This window comes from Juglans regia, chromosome 3 (genome assembly GCF_001411555.2).
Source record: "Juglans regia cultivar Chandler chromosome 3, Walnut 2.0, whole genome shotgun sequence".
Taxonomy (NCBI): Eukaryota; Viridiplantae; Streptophyta; class Magnoliopsida; order Fagales; family Juglandaceae; genus Juglans; species Juglans regia.
The window spans coordinates 3,942,603-3,961,163 of NC_049903.1; the positions used below are offsets into that span (position 1 = coordinate 3,942,603).

The window sequence follows — 18,561 nt, forward strand, 5'->3', positions numbered from 1 at the left end:
CATGCTAACTGCCAGACGGCATGCAAGCCGAAAGGAAAAAAGACTAAAGAAAGTGTTTATTCCTTTTATGCCTCGTTTTATATCAAATTAAGTGGAGCATCAGGTCTATGAAATGTTTCACCAAAATTTGGTTCTAAATTTCTGGTGAACCAAGAACCTTTGGAAGAATCATGGATCTTTTTTCCCATCATGCAGTTCCATGCTTCTCAAAAGCACTATTTTCCTGTAAATTTTTCTCTTGGATAAATGAACCTCTTAATTCCCATCATCGGAATCACATCTGTGTGGATGATTTCTACCATTTTTAGATCCTTAAATAGGGGAGACTCCTACTCTTGTGGCTATTGTAACGGAAGAAATTCTACTAAATTCTACTTCGTTGGCAGGGTTTGTTGGTTTTTCTGGTTTTGTGGCTGGCTGTGTTTATTTGTAATTCTCTCAAGCCCGATGACAATGAGGGAGAAAAAGATAAAAGAAAAAGGCGATCATGCTGACCCATGATCGACTTCACATGGCTCATCTTTCCACCCAACATTTGCTGAGAAATTGCCCAAAGCACATTTTTCTTTGCTGATGAAAGTTTCCATTACTAATATGCTTTTGTCCTGGTACGGTGATAAATTAATTGGCATTGAAGTAGTTGAACAATCTAACTATGCACTTAAAAGTAGTATGAAGCGAAACTTCTCCGCAAGGATGGATTACTTTACCAATTTTGACTTGCATCCAAGTTCAGAACATAAGAAACACAGGACAGACCCGACAGCCCTGTCCAAATTCCTCGTGGACAAGATGAGTAAAATGGCAACATAAAACATTGACATTTCAATGCTTTTATCCTTAGTTTCTCACAATTTGGCGCCATGTTGTGTCTGCCGAACCCATTGCCCCACTCACAAACAAAATGCAAACAACTCCACTTTGAGTTTTCTTCTTTCTTTTTCCTCTTTTTTTTTTTTTTTTTTTTTTGGGTGTGGTTTTTGAGAGCAGTTTTTGGAATTGAATAGTGAATTATTAGTGATTCCACGTATCGTCTGGACAGTCAGGGCCAAGTAGCAAAAACACAAACAGCTGGGTTGGAAAAATAGAACATAATAATACATTGGCCCATGGCATCAAAACAAAACAAACAAAAAAAGAGAGAGACAAAAAGGGGTGGATACCAACGAGTCAAACACCCATCTCCCTTTAGACGTATCAAAAATAAAATAATAATTCAACTTATCATCTATATACATTATATATTATATTTATTTTAATTCGTTTTCTAATTTTTTTATAATAAACATGTAATTTATGAATAATAAGTAGAATAATTTAATTAATTTGATAAAAATAAAATATAAAATAATAATTTTAAAATATATAAAATATGTAGCATTAGAAGATGAGTAACATCCCACGGAGGCGGGACAAGTGGAGTGAATGTCCAGTTGTATTTCATGTCTCCGCGCGCGTCTCTCTCTCTCTCTCTCTCAATTATTTGAGATTTTTTCCATGTCGACCAAGGAGCTGATTACAATTATGATATATTTAGGGGATGTTTGTAAAATGAAATGAGATACAAATTTTATAAAAAGTAATGTTAGGTATAAATTTTAAATAGATAAAGTTTATACAAATTTTTTATAAAAAAATAGGTCCCACTAATAAAGATTAGTTTTTTTTTTTATTCTTTTTTTAGGTGAGGTTTATTTTTTTACAAGGGCTTGTATGAAGTTTGTCGATTTGGGACTTGTATAAATTATCTCTTTTGTTGTGAATAATAATAAGATAGTTTGGAAATAATAATGAAATAGTTTGAGTTAAGCATTTATTAGATTTTGAAAAAGAAAAGTGAAAGTGTTAAATAAAAAAATTATAAAGTTAGAATATTGTTATAATGATTAGTTTGAAACTTTGATAAAGTTGTAATGATTAGTTTAAAAAAATTATAATAATTAGTGTTTGTATTTGAATGATGTTTAGAAAATAAATGATTTTGTGACTTTTAAAATGTTTAGAAAATAACACATTAGGAGTTAAAATGGCGACTGTCATAATTTAATGATCCAAAAAAAAAAAAAAAAGAGATGACTTATGGGATAATTTGTAAATTTTATATTTTAAAAGTCTTATAATGGTCATAGTGTAGTTTGGGATTTATCGTTGAAGACGGACCGACATTGTAATAGTATCTATTAAATATATTTATTTGTGTTTGTAAAGCATATTGTATATTTATATTAAAAATACTATAAACATAATTCTAAATAGAAAAAAAGTATATCAATATGCTCGTGACTGTTGAAATATGGGATATACTGGCTTCAATATAAACCACGTCATTCCTCTTTGAAATTGTGGTTGTGAATGAGAGAAATTAATCGAAGACATTGAGGCTAAGTTTGGATGTTGACAACTCGAGTTATGAATAATAGTATTTTGTAGATCTGGATAGATTTAATTTTTTTAAATTGAGATTTGTTTAATTTTTTAAGTTGAAATATATGAAGTAAGTTAATATGAGTTTAACTTTTTTATGAGAAAATAACAAAATAGTGAGTCACATCAATGATTAAATTGAGACGAATTGAGTTTGATTCAACAACTAAATAAATATGTAGGAAAGTCAGGATTTTCTTTTTCATTTTTAAACTTAATATAGTCGTTATTAACCTTATGTGAATTGGATTTCCTACGTAAACATTTATAAAATTTACTATTTATAAAATTATGGCCATGATTTAAGGTTATGGACAATGAAGTGATACTATCTATCAATCTTTAATTTGTTTTTAAATAAATAAATAAAAGATAGTGTGAAGTACCTCATTTTGTTCATGATAAAAACGATATGAGAATACAATATGTAGCATTACTTATTATATAATAACCTTAAAAATGTAAATGTATTAGTAAATATATTTTGTAACAAGTCTATGCGTTGATGGATAAATAGTTGTAACTTGATAAGTCCATAGTAAATCGTAACAATTATGGCTCGTTTAGATACATAAATCATCGATTATCTAATCTCATCATTATAACTTTATTAAATTCTTACACAAAATATAATAAATAATTAAACTTTTTTAAATTTTAAAATAATAATAATAATAAATAATATTCTTATAATATTTTATTAAACTCATATAAAATCATCTCTTCTGATTTTACGATCCAAACTAGCTCTTAGGTTTTACTATTAATAAGTCCATATTAATAGTTGGGAACGTCATTCACAGTCGATGCAACTAAAAGATGGTTGGTATATTCATGGCGAACTTGATAATATAAGCCCAACTTGGCCTCCATATGTTTAGTGAGGTCTTTCTAGCCATTATAAAAGCAATAATTCAATAATTAAGTTGGCCATAATAATTTATGTTCACACGAGTTTTTCAAATAATATTAAATATTCAAATAAATATTATAAGGCTCATTCATGCATTTATTTCTCTTTTAATTGGGAGTTGGATAAGAACTTCATAATACATTTTTTCGGTTCCCTTGGAATGCAGTCTTCTACGCCTTGAATGCCTGAAGATTAATGTTTTGAATATTGTTTCGGTACAGACGTTAAAACGAGATATTTTGATATTAATATCATTTCGGATATCATTTTGAAATAATTTATATATTAATAAATTATATTCTAAAATTATATTTTAAAATAATAGTTTATATATAAATAAATTATATATAAATAGTTTGATCTGAATTAGGAGTCTAAAAATGAGGAAGAAATGAAAAAAAAAAAGAAGTAAAAGTTGAAATCCGAAATATTAGCCGAAATCTGAAATATCGGTCAGCATAAGCCAATACGGTCTAAATTCTGATCGGTACAAAACTCGACCCTTCTCTATACCGACTATCTGGCCGGTACAACATTTTTCAGGATAAGAAACGATATTAAAAACCTTGCTTGAAGTGCCTAAAGTGTCCACTACAATTACAACTAAGTCACCTTTGAATGCTAAGAGCATCTATATTGGTCTATGAATATATATATATATGTAAAATCATATTTACATAATATGACCTTAAAATTCTCTAAATTGATTTATGCATATCCAAATATTTAGCTAGCTATGAATAATACTTATCTAAATTTGGATAACTACTATTCATTCTATAAAACATATTTTAATCATTATTTATCTCTCCTCTCACTCTCTCTCTCACAATCATTTCATTTTCTTTCTCTTTCAACAATACAACAAACATTCACCTGCACATTCATTTTATTATTATAAAATATTATATATATTTTTTCATTTTATTATATTTTTAATATAATATATAAAAAAAATTATATTTTTTATTATTATATTTTTATTATTAAGGTCAAATATATGTAGTGGATGCTAATTACAATATATATATATAAATTGATTTTAGTAAAAAATTAATAATAATAAAATAATAACATTTTATTATTATTTTATCTTAAATATGCATAGGTCAATGTGAAAATTTTTTTTGAATGACAAAGTGATTATGTAAAAGAAATAATTTTATATATGTATATGTATAGACCTATACTAATACTTTTAGTGATCCTATAATAAATGAATAGTAATAAAAAAAAGTAGTAAATAATTTATAAATAATAATAATTATTTAAAAATAATAATAAATAACAAATTTCCTTACCAAACACATCATGATCATGCACCGGTTTACTCGAGAGCCTCACCCTAGGCATGGAAAGACTCAGCCACCTTTTTAAATGTGAAACATAAAACTATTATTTATTTGTATTCAGAGGTAGAAGTCTAGGTAGGTTGTTGAATGCTCTGGCAGGAAATGTGAACTCGTGAACTGGATTTTCTCAGCTAGCTACGTACAGGAGCTGAGCTTTCAAGCATGGAGTCGGATCGATCAAAGTCAAGAGACACTTTTCTTATTTATTAAACATTTTCCTAATTTACACGGCATTGTGACTTTGTGAGGCTTTATCCAGACTAATCAGAGAAACATCCTCAGAAGTTTCACAAAAAATAATATTTATGATAAATTATTTGTAATAAAAATAATTATTTAAGATAAAAATATATTTATTTTAATAAAAAATAATTATTTTGTTAAAAAAATTGATCACAAATAAATAATTTTATTATAGTGACGATTTTTCTAAGTACAAAAAAAGTGCTTGCATTTGAGGTTTGAGAAACAGTATAAAGTATGGTGAAACGAAAATGAAAAAAGATATTTGTAATCTTGAATTGTGTAAAATTTATATACTTTAAAAAAAAAAGTTAATAAATCAATAATTTATATAAAAATTTTATTTTTCTAATAATAAATTTTATTTTTTTCAACAAATATGCGATGAAATTTATCCACCTATATAAAACTGTATACAGTATTTGTTGAGAAAATCGTGATTGATATTATGGTTGTTGAAGATGGTGAAATAGTAGCCACGCTGCCAAATGCAATGCACGAGTATTGAATTTGATGCAGCAGTGTCTTATCACCGGTGATGATTATTCATGCTCCCATGTCTCATATTTTCTATTTTCTATGGAACATAAAGACAGAGAAATTTTCAAGCACAAATGAGTTTTCCATATCCTTTCCCAGAAACTGATCCGGCAACCAAGTACAAATGGTATGTGTTATTCGGTGATTGTCAAGTATTGAATGATTCTTGATAAATTCAAATGAATACTAATAAATATTTTAAGAATTCATCTTATATATGCATTTATTTATCATACTTTAGATTGCGCATAATATCTAACCAATATCAAAGCGTGCTAAAGAGTAGTTATAATTACATTCAAGCGATGTTCCACTTTTATATATAATCTCATCTTAGGTAAACAGTTCGTGCATTTAATTGTTATATTTAACCTAAAAAAGCAAAGTGTGAGTAGAAAATAAATGAGTGAAGCCATATTCATGCTAGACTTCTGTACCTTTTTATCTTCTAAATAAAAAAGGAGATCACTCTTCCTCTATTTAAGAGTAATAATTCTCTTATACTTTCTTTACTACTATTTTACTATTCAACTATTTTGTTCTTGAATCTAAATTAAAAATCTTAAAACATTACCTTTTTACATGGAGAAAAGCTACAAGCCAGATGGGTTTGAAACTCATTTTTGCACCAGCTACTTATCGAATATTTGTCGCAAGACTTTCCAGTATCTTTGCGGACCTTCCAAAGAGGAAAAAACACATCAACAAGATGGAGAGAGGAAGAGAGGTAGATTGAGTGAGAGAGAGGGTAGATTTCGTTGAGGGCAGATGGAGAGAGGGAGACGGGAGACTACTGGGAGAGAAAGCAAATAGAGAGTGGTTTGGTACTGCCGGATGTAGGAGAATTGTGTTAAAAATATTTGTACCGTAATGTTAGTGGCTGGGGCAAAAATGGATTTCAAATCTATCCGACTGGAAGCTTTTCTCTTTTATATAATATATATATAATAAAACAATAATTAATATAATCATGTAATTTAATTAAAAATAAATTTAATTTTATATAACTTTTTATTATCTAAATAACAAGATGAAAAGAAAAACAAAGAGCCGTTTGAGGAGGCAACGCCATTATGCCAGTCAAAAGAAGCAGATGAGATCTTTACAGAACACTCATCACCGGTTGGAGAATCCAAGGTTAGAATCTCTTACAGGACAACCAATTGAGCCATGCCTTCATTTGGTTACTAAACATCTCTTAACTCATTTCAATTTATCATTATAATTTTTTTAAATTTTAATATAAAATATAATAAACAATTCAATTTTTTTAAATCTCAAAATAATAATAATATTAAAAAATAATATTCTAACAATATTTTATTATCTCAACTCAATTAAACTCACTTCAACATCCAAACGCAACCTAACAATATCTGACAGGAGATTGATAGGTGTATTTCATATCCATATATAACTTTTTTATGTATTTTTTTAATATCTTTAAATATTTTTTTAAAAACAAATTCAACAACATTAATAAAAAAAATATATGAACCCACCATCGGGAAAACCCATCAGGACCATAGCATTTCTCTATCGAAATCGGAAAATTACTGGTCTTTTTTTTTCAAAATTAGTTTAATGCAGACTTTTATTTAATCGAAATTGATTGTATAACTAATAAATGTTGATTTTTTACTATGTATTTGCTAATAGTTACTCGTTTAAATCATAATAATTTTTTTAGAGAAAATAATAGACATACAACTCTTTTATAATAATTTATATAAATATATTTTAAATGAATATAATTATTATAAAATAACTTAAAAAAATAACATCATTTTATATAAATATCTTTATTTTAAAACAAAATTATAAAAAAAAAATGTACGTATCATTATTATTTTAAGTACTCTCCTGATATCCGGTAGTAACCCAGGTCCCAACATCCACACATGACCAAAAAAAATAGGCAAAGTGGCATGGTAAAATCCTCCACATAAATCTTAGGGTGTTTATTAAATATTAAATAGTTTAAATTATTGTGGTTGAAGTTTGAACTACATTCCTTGGTTTCTTAACATTTTCATTCCGATTAAATTTTCTATGTTTTAAAAAATATTATTCATCAAATAAACAAAAAATAACAAATAATTTTCACTCATTTGATATCTCATCAGCCAATTGATATGGCTCATTCAAAAAGCTACACAATTTTCATAACAGGAGTACTTCAAAGTTAAACCGAGAGCTAATTGAAATAACCAAATCTAATGTTGTCGCAGCCGAGAGCGTGATGGCATGTGATCGGTTCTCCACATGAAAAATCCGAGTTTGAAACCCTCCACCCTTTTATAATAATAATAAATAAATAATAATCTAATGTTGTCGTGTATATTAATATTAGAATATACTTATTTGATATTTTAAAATGATGCAACTGGGTTTTAAATTACATATATATATATATATATATATATATATATATTGGGCTGTAAATGAATCAATCTGTTTGATAGTCAGCTCGGTACTCATCCGGTTAAACTCGAATTGGACCCGACTCAAAAAAAAATGATCGCCCGTGAAAATAGATACCTACTCAAATTCTCAATTAATAAATGACACATACCCGACAAAACTCAACTCGGCTAAAACTAGTTAAGGCCCACTCATTTATGCCCGAGTCAACTCGTTAGCTCGACTCGATTAAAACTCATTTATATATTGACAAATATATACATACACCTATATATATACGTATATATATATATATATGTATTAGATAATAATATAAGCATAACATTTTTATAATTAAATATATAATACGTAACTTAATTATTTATGTTTATATATTGAATATATTTCATAGGTATATTTTATAATTTGTACAATATTTAGTTGATAAGATTTAATAATTTCATATACTAGTATGCCGGAACTATATATGAAATAGATATATGCTATCATATTATATATATGTATTGTAAGAGTAAAAAAAAAGGTGAACTGATAAACCAAACCAAACCGATTTCATTTTTTTAATAATATATGTGCATGTATTAAGAATATATGTGTATGAGTTCGGTCTGGTTCTAAATCGGCTCGATCTGGTACTAATTTCATTTTTTTCAAAATCGGTAGAAATCGGCATAATTCTATTTTTCTTTTTTTACACCAGACCAAACCGGATCGGACCAGTTTATATAAATATATATTTTTAATTTTTTTATATTATATATAATTTTGATATCTAATATATATAATTATATATAAAATAATATTGTGTTATATGTTAATTACTAATTAAAATAACATTAAAACTTAAAATCCTATATAAATAACTATATATTATTACTATAGTTTATAGTATAAGTAGTTATACTAACACAATATCACTATATATATTATAATATATCACAATAGTCTCTAATACAATTACAATATATATTATAAATTATTGCAATATATTATCATTATATTATTATATATTATAATATATATAGCATATTATATATATTATATATATATATAATATACTAGAAAAATAGGATCGAAACCAGTCAAATTAAAAGTATTAGTTTAGATATATAACCGGTATGTTATCGATTTTTTAAATTTAAAAACCGGTTAGGTTATAAAATACGTCCAAAACACGACCAAACATAATCGATTACATCCCTAAATATATGTAAACATATAATATATTGTTATTATAGATAAATATAACTAGTCAAATATTAATTATTTATAAATTTTTTAAATATTATAATTCAATAGAGGTTCTATTATTTGTTATACAAATTTAATATTAGATTTTTTATATATTTAATTTATTAATTATTGAATCTTATTAAAAAAATTAAACAATTTAAGCCAAGCTCAAGCTCAACTCAAGCTCATTTGTGGGACGAGCTTGATCTAGACTTGGAAGTTTAGTTTACCAAGTTGAGTTCAAATAAAGAATAAATAAAAATTTTGAACTCAGATTCGAGATATAGCTTAATTATTTTGAATTGAGTCGAGTTAGACAAACCAAAAATTGACTACACGAGCCGAGCTGAAGTTTACCGCAAGACGTACCTCTAGTCTATTTTTTATTTTTTTCTCTTTTATTTTTTTCAATAATTTTTTAATATTCTTAATAATTAAAAAAATAAAAAATATATATAATTTAATTAATAATTACTTCTACAATCGTTAAGTAAAAAAATTAAAAAATTAACATAATTGCTCCACTGGCATTTTCTATATATATATATAGATATAAAATATATACATGTCCTTGAAATGCTCAGAGGAAGCTTCCTCGAAGCTGCCATGCCACTCCATTCATTCCAAGCATTTAACACCCCATCCTTCCACCTTCTTTCCACTCAAACCTCTCTTCTTCCTCTCTTTCCTTTCTACGTTTTTTCCTACTGTTTCTTTGCCTCTTTGGTTCTCTCATTTTTGCCATGAAGCTCGTCAAGATCAACCAGCTCAACCCGAAGAACCTCATTGTCAGCCCGACACGCTTATTTCGGTCCAAAAAGGACCGGTCCTCTGTATCCAGGTCCGACCCATCTTCTTTCGGCTCCGGGACGTCGTCGGCATCGAGTTCCGATGCATCCACGTCACACCAAAAGCCTGGTTCCGGCGTCGGCATCACCAATCTTGGGACCCCCAAGAGTGTTTTGCCCGAGATATTGGGTAACTGGTCCGATTCCTCGGCAGATATGAACGTCGAACTTGCGCAAGCGTTCAGGCTCACAGACAGAGATGACGACGGGTTAGTGTCGAGAAAAGAGCTGCAGGCTCTTCTGAGCCGGATCGGAGCCGAGCCTCTGAGCGAGGAGGAAGTGAAGATGATGCTGAACGAGGTGGATCGGGACGGAGACGGGCACATAAGCTTGGAAACGTTGCTGAGCCGGTTCGGTTCGGCTTGTGGACCGGCTTGCGACTCGGAGCTGCGCGAGACGTTCGATATCTTCGACGCGGATCACGACGGGAGGATCACGGCGGAGGAGCTGTGGGGATTTTTCACGGCCATGGGGGACGAACAGTGCACGTTAGAGGACTGCCGGCGCATGATAGCCGGGGTGGACAAGAACGGCGACGGGTTTGTGTGTTTCGAGGACTTCTCGCTCATGATGGAGCTGCAGAGATGAAGTGATGATATGATACCATCGTATATGAATGATGATAAAAATGATGATCATGCGATGACGTGGCTCCCGATTTTCAAGATAATGAAAATCCTTTGTATTTTATAGTGTTTCCGTTTTGGTTGTAAGGTTTTTATGGGAGCCGAGAGCGATCAAAGGGAATTGAGATCTTGACGATTGTGAAATCGACGGCTGTCGTTGGTCAAAGTTTAAGTCGAGAATGAATTTGTGTTCGGTTTTTAACGTATGAATATTAACTTGTCTTGAGCATTTTCCTTTTTTCAAGTGTCAAATTATTTCCATGGTCGAGAAACATGAAATTGATCTTAAACTGAAATAAGAAAAAAATATTGATCTTAAAATATTGATTAGTGTTCGATATAAATAAATTATCCTGCCAACCTTAAATGCAATCAAAAAATCTATTTTATGAATCTATATATATATATATGAAGACTTCGATCTTATTAAGCAAAATAATTACATTATCATAATAAATATAAATTAAAATAACATATTTAATGCAAGAAATAAACGCCTTCATGACCCCATAATTTGCCAGCACAAAGATAATTTGTTAAATTAATTTACTAGTTGGTTGCTTAAAAACATTTGTTGCAATTTGCAAAAAGAAAAGAAAAGAAAAGAAAATGTACCATTAGCAAGGTATCCAATATCAATAGTTGAGTATTTAATTATAAAGAATGCTATGCATTAATTACTATACACTTCCACACTTCATACATATAATTTTTTCATTGGTTGTCTAGGGATGTAATCGGTTCGGTGCGGTTTTGAATAAAATTTAAGACCGAACCGGTATATATTGGTTTTGTATTTTTCAAAACCGATTACGCACCAGTTATCCTCCTAAGCCGATACTTTCGATCTGATTTTTCAATTTTTTTAAAATGTAAGTTGCATAATTTGTCATTAAAAATTTGTTTATAAAAAAAAAAAATTGATTTAAAAAAAATTGTTTTATACTTTTATTAATATATTAGACTATATAATAATATTAATATTAAACTATTGGTATAGTTATAAGTTATATATTAGTATTAGTTATAAACTTTTAGTAATTTAGTATTAACATTTTATGTAATAATTTATAAATTATAATAAGAAATTATTTCATATATGAATATATATAATTATATATATTATATATAAAAATTTCACATAAAAATTTATAATTATACATTATATATAAAACTTATATATATTAATATTTAATATATATAAAAAATATTCTGTATAAAACTTATATATAAAATATTATTTTTTATTTTTTTTAATCAACCAGTCCGGTCCGGTCCAAAAACTCCCAAAACCGGAACAGGACCGGAACCGGCCCGTTTTTACATTTTAAAAATCGGTTTCAGACCGGACCGGTTCAAAACTGGTAAAACCGGTCCGGATCGATTTTTCGGTTTGAGTTTACACCCCTAGTTATGTCGTTGTTAGAGTGTTTTTTTGGAGGTGTTTTCATAAGGTGTGAGGTAGTGAATAGTAATTAATGAGAAAATTTTTTCTTTAATTATATATCTACCTACACAAAAAACAATTAAATGAAAATAAGAGTATGAATAAACCTAAAAATAGAAATTACAAAATTTATTCGATGGTGATAATATGTGAGCGCGCGCTAGGACTGCAACCCGATCCACTGAGAATAGATTTGAGGCCGACTAGACCCACCAACAAGACAGAATAAAAACTAGCCCGACCCGAACCGCAACATTTGGGTCGGGTCAAAACCTTTCAGAACCGAACACTGCATTTCACCCAGTGTTTTAAATTTCGTACCGTACCGGCCGGTACAGCCGAAATTTTTCGTTTCGGCCGGTACAGGTATGATATATGTTCCGTACCCCGTACCGGTTAAAATACTGGCTGTACCGGCCATTTCGGACTAAATTTCGACCTGTACCGGCCTATATTTCGACCGATACCGGCCGGTACCGGCCGATATTTCGGCCTGTATTTTTTTTTTTCGTTTTTTCAAACTACAAATTTATTTTTTAACCCCCTAATTTAGACTAGACTATTATAATTTTTATATATATGTATTTATATATAATTTATTTATATATAGACTATTATTTTGAAATATAATTTTTATATATATTTATATATATAATTTATTTATATATCGACTATCCCGAAACGTTATTTCGAAACGGTACCGATATCGAAATATTTCGTTCCAATACCTTGACCGGTACGACGTCCAGTACGGTATTCAAAATATTGATTTCACCTCTTCCATTTTATTTTCTCCCTTTTCTATAGTCTTCCTCTAAGCACTGACTCACCAAGTTGAGGTGCATCACTACTGCGCACATCAAAACGAGGAGACGCTCAGCTTATCGGGTTGGAGTATGTCATATCAGAGCCCCTGTTACTGACGGTACGAGACTACGAGAAGCGCCTATGGTATTCCCACGAGTATGAGATAAAGAGTGGGTTGTTGTTCATGCCAAGAGTTCTAAGTCCAATCGAGAGACAGGACATGGAGAAGCTTGCCAAGACGTATGGGAAGGTTTTCCACTTCTGGCAGGTTGACAGGAGGGACAATCTTCCTCTTGGGATCCCGCAGGTTATGATGGCCTTCACTCGGGATGGCCAGATTTATGAAGACATTGTCAAATTAAGCTATATTTGATCCAACGGATGCAGGTGTTGAGAACCGATTTGGGATATCAGTGGCAAAGGAGAGGAAGAATTGAGCTTACATGTCGGGGCCAACGCATGGAATACACCCACTGGCAAATTGTGGAGGAAAAGGGCTCAAGGATGTGACTCAGGATTACAAGACCCACCAGCACTATAACTACGGTTTCAAATGCCCAAACATCTCCCAAACATTCAATTTCCATATCTAAATATATTGATCAGGTTCAAAATGACGCCCGACATTGATTAGGCCAAATGGGGGGTCAAAACCGATTTTATATCAAACCGATTTAACGGGTCGTATTAAATTAGGTCTTACGGGTTGATCGGGCCATCATATTTCTTGCACGGGCCTAGTGCGCGCGCGTGTGCACATTTTATTCATGACAAGAAAAAAAATATTAAAAAAAAGAGGATGTGAGCACAACTAATGTTTATAGAGTTAAAAGAACGTATTTTTTCCTATTTTATGGAGACTAAGAATTTTGGATGGAATTAAAAGAGAGTTATTTTTATATTTTTATTTTTTAAGAATCTCGAGAGGGTTTTCAAATCTTTTGGGAATAAAACTATTTTTTCAGTCTTTGTTGGAAGTTAAATAAATTTTGTTAATATTTCTTGGGGGCCATGGCAGCCTCTAGTCACCACTTGGATCATGGGGCTAGTGCTATTATGCACGATACATATAATAAATGAAATCGTGATCAGTCATGATATGTGTACATGGGATAGCACAATGTCTGCCATTGAGTTATGTTACCAACTGAACAAATCTTGTAGAAAATGCGAATATAAGAGTGAGACTTTCCCTTTTGATAGTATATATAATAGGTCCTTAAGGCCAATCATTATATTGATTCCATGCCCTCTTCCTTTAATATTCGGTAGTTAATATATATGAAAACAATCGTAATAATAAGCTTATAAAAGTTTTTAGGCTTCCCGAAAGATTTTTTTTTGTCGACAGAAGTTTTGCTTGAAATCTACGTCCATGCATGAAAGAGACACATAAAATAAGTCTTATTTGTATATCTTGATTTTCGAAACTATTACAATATTGGTCAATTATAAACATTTTCGCCTCACGGATTTATGACTCAAGACATTTGATACAAAGAAAAACAGTAGAGATGTGATTACAATTTCATTGAATTATTTAGTTATTAGTCATGATGATGAAATGGTTTCCGATTCCGGTCATGATACGTTAAAATATTAATAAAATTATATTCCGGTAAAGCTGTGATATTATTTTGATCAAAGGCCTGTTTATTTTCACTATCATTTTTATTTTATTTTGTTTTATTTAATCATAATAATTTTTTTAAAATTTTTACACAAAGCAAAATAAATAATTCAAATTTTTTAAATTTTAAAATAAAAATAATATATTTTAATAATATATTATATAAATTTTAACTTTTATCTAATTTCATTTCATCTGTAAAAATAAACAGGCTGTCGAATAAGCAGGAGAACGTGAAAGAAAGAAAGAATTTCTTAACACCAGCTTTCTTTTGTTGGTTGCCCATCTGTTGTTGTCGGTCATAGTTTCAAAGGATGGTGGAGGGAGAGAGGGGGGGGAGATGCAGAGAATGTTTTAATCAAATCTGTTGTTGTCGGTCATATTTCACGCATATTGTGCTCTTGTATCACAAACTTATAATCTAGCTATTAATTTATCCTCTAAATTATTGAAATCAATTTCTATAACCCACACTCTTACTCTTACATTATGTTTAATAAATTTATAAAAAAAAAATGCTTTAAACACCCTATGAATACAACAAATGATAGATCTGATAAATTAAGCATCAGACTTATAAATAGCATAACTCATTGAAAAATACGACGACTTAATTATGTGATTTAACGGAGGTGTTTTCGTTGTTTGGCAGAAGTACATGTTTTAAAGAAGGAAGCAAAACAGATTAGGATATGGTGATTAATCAAATGTTGTATGCTATTAGAAATAGTATTATTCATTAGTTTCTGTTAGGTTTCTGTTATTTCTGTTTTTAGTAAGTTACATTTTTAGTAACAGAGTTATATTAGTTCTGTTACTTAGGTATTTGAAATATTTCCTTTCTTTCTTTTCCCGCCTATGATACTGAGTGTATAAAAGCATTATATGCTTTGATGTAAAGACAAGTTAATGAAGTAATACAGAACTTCTTCTATGCTCTGCATATTTTTGGTATTTTCTTGATATCAATCTTAACATGGTATCAGTTTGAAAAATATATTTCCGCGCGCAATGACTGATTCTTTTGAAGTAGCACATTCTTCACCTGATCCTTCTTCTGATTCCTCCAGTCCTTACTATCTTCACCATGGAGATAGTCCAGGATCTATTCTTGTTACTCAAGTTCTCATTGGTGACAACTACCATACTTGGCGTAGATCCATGTTAATGGCCCTCACTGCCAAGAACAAAATTGGTTTCGTTAATGGCTCTATCACCAAACCAGCAGTTACTTCTCCTTTTTTTCATAGCTGGACCAGATGCAATAACATGATCTTATCTTGGCTTCTTAATTCTCTTTCTAAAGAGATTGCTGCCAGTGTCATATATGTTGAATCTGCAAATGAAGTTTGGTCTGATCTTCAAGAACGTTTCTCTCAAGGTAATGGTCATCGGATCTTTCAATTACAGAAGTCTATCGCTTCTCTTATGCAGAATGATCTCTCTGTTAGTGCATATTTCACTCAAATGAAATGTTTATGGGATGAATTGATGAACTATAGACCCTTACCTGTATGTTCATGTGGAGGTCTGCGTACACTAATGGCCATGCATCAGCAAGACTATGTTATGCGTTTCTTGATGGGGCTGAATGACTCATTCTCTCAAGTGCGTGGTCAAATCCTTTTGATTGATCCACTTCCTCCTATGAACAAGGTTTTCTCTCTTGTTCTTCAAGAAGAGCGTCAGAGAGACATTGGATCACCTCTTGTTCCTCACATTCCCTCTGCTGCACTCTCATCAACAGCAAAACAGCCTCATCAGATCAAACCTTCCACTCGCAAAGATAGACCTATTTGCTCCCATTGCTCTGTTCCTGGGCATACAATTGAAAAATGCTTCAAGTTACATGGATATCCTCCTGGATATCGCTCCAAAGGAAAATATTCCACTCCATCATCTTCAGCTCATCAAGTTGCTTGTGATTCTACCTCTTCATTTCCACTCACATCACAGCAATGACAACAGCTTATAGCTCTTTTAAATTCTGAACCACATGTGTCTCAGACAGCCAATGTGATTTCTTCAGTTGACCATCTTTCGGGTAAATTTTCTTCTGTTTTTTCCATTAAAACAGCATTGCCTATACACATTACTTCAGATGATTGGATCATAGACACTGGTGCCACGGATCATATGGTCCATTCCACTTCTTTTTTTACTACTTTTCATTCCACACATAACTCATTTGTCAAAATGCCCAATGGCATTTCTGCACCAGTCACACATATTGGATCCATTCACCTATCTCCACAACTCATTTTGCACAATGTTCTATGTGTACCTTCCTTTCAATTTAATCTTCTTTCTGTTAGCCAACTAACCAAATCAACATCTTGTTGCTTGATATTTTCTGGTAATGCTTGCTATATACAGGACCTCACCCATTGGAGAGTGATTGGGAAGGGTAAAGCCAAATGAGGATTATACATACTGCAAAAATCAGATGATCATGTTACTCTTCATTGTAATTCAAATTTCAATTCTGCTTTTGTTTCACACTCTAATCATTCTGAGTTTGATATTTGGCATAAAAGGTTGGGTCATCCATCCTTTTCTCGAATGAAGTTGTTGTCTTCTATTGTACCTACTGCTTCCATAAATAATGACATTCCATGTTCAATTTGTCCACTTGCTAAACACAAGAGATTGCCATTTCCTTCTCACAGTGCACACATTTCTTCATGCCCTTTTCAACTTGTTCACTGTGATATATGGGGCCCCTTTCAGTTTCAGTCATTGGATGGTTTTAAGTACTTCTTAACCATTGTAGATGACTTTTCTAGAAGTACTTGGGTTTATTTGATGAAGTCAAAATCTGACACTCGAGTGCTATTGCAGAATTTTATTCATATGGTTGCCAATCAATTTGATTCTTCCATTAAAACTACAAGGACAGACAATGGCATTGAATTTGCTATGCCTCATTTTTTTTCTTCTAAAGGCATAGTTCACCAGTTATCATGTGTGGCTACCCCTCAACAAAATTCAGTAGTTGAGAGGAAACACCAACACATTCTCAATGTTGCTCGTGCCCTCCTTTTTCAGTCAAATCTTCCCTTAGTTTTCTGGTCTGACTGCATTCTTACAACAGTGTATCTCATTAACAGGATTCCTTCTCCCTTGTTAGCAAACAAAACATCATATGAATTACTTTTCAAAAAGCCACCCTCATACCTTCACCTTAAAGTGTTTGGCTCCCTTTGTTATGCATCTACACTAGCTCATAATCGATCCAAGTTTGCTCCTCGAGCTAGAAGATGTATTTTCATTGGCTATCCTCTTGCAATTAAAGGATATAAACTCTATGACCTTGATAGTCACACTGTTTTTGTATCCCGAGATGTTGTTTTTCATGAACACATCTTTCCCTTTAAGTCATTAAATCAAAATCTCAGTGCCTTACCACAACCTTCTCATGTCCTTCCAACACCTATTCTTGATCAACATATTTCTTTTCCATCCATTCCAGTAAGTTTATCTCTACCTGATTCTACAGAAACTGCCCATTTGGAATCTATTATTTCAAAACCTATACATTCAGAATCAACTCATACAGAACCTGTTCCTAATCAATCCACACCTTTACAAAATCATTCTCTTCCTAGAAGATCTTCTCGAGTACATAAACCACCTGGTTATTTGCAAGATTTTCATTGCCATTTGGCATCCTCACAGGCTTGCTCTTCCTCATCTTCAACTGGGGATTCTGGTTCTTCATCAAGTAAGCAATATCCACTTTCTCATTTCATTGGTTATTCTCATTTGTCATCTAAACACAAAGCCTTCACATTAGCCCTTTCAACATATGTTGAACCCAAGTTTTATCATCAAGCTGTTAAAATTCCTCATTGGAGAATTGCTATGACTGAAGAAATTCAAGCCTTAGAAAACAATAACACTTGGACATTAACTAATCTTCCCCATGGAAAGAGCCCAATTGGATGCAAATGGGTTTATCGAGTAAAACTAAAATTTGATGGAACACTCGAGAGGTATAAAGCAAGATTGGTTGCTAAGGGTTTCACACAGCAAGAAGGAGTGGATTACTTTGACACTTTCTGTCCAGTTGCC

At 31.1% G+C, this 18,561-nt stretch overlaps 1 protein-coding gene across 1 annotated transcript; it reads left to right on the forward strand.

Moving 5' to 3' along the window:
- The first annotated feature begins 9,699 nt into the window (after nucleotides 1-9,699).
- On the forward strand, nucleotides 9,700-10,841 carry LOC108988409 (probable calcium-binding protein CML36). Its single transcript, XM_018961667.2, has one exon. It carries the CDS (start codon nucleotides 9,873-9,875, stop codon nucleotides 10,563-10,565), a length of 693 nt encoding a protein of 230 aa, XP_018817212.1. The 5' UTR covers nucleotides 9,700-9,872; the 3' UTR covers nucleotides 10,566-10,841.
- The last annotated feature ends 7,720 nt before the right edge of the window (nucleotides 10,842-18,561 follow it).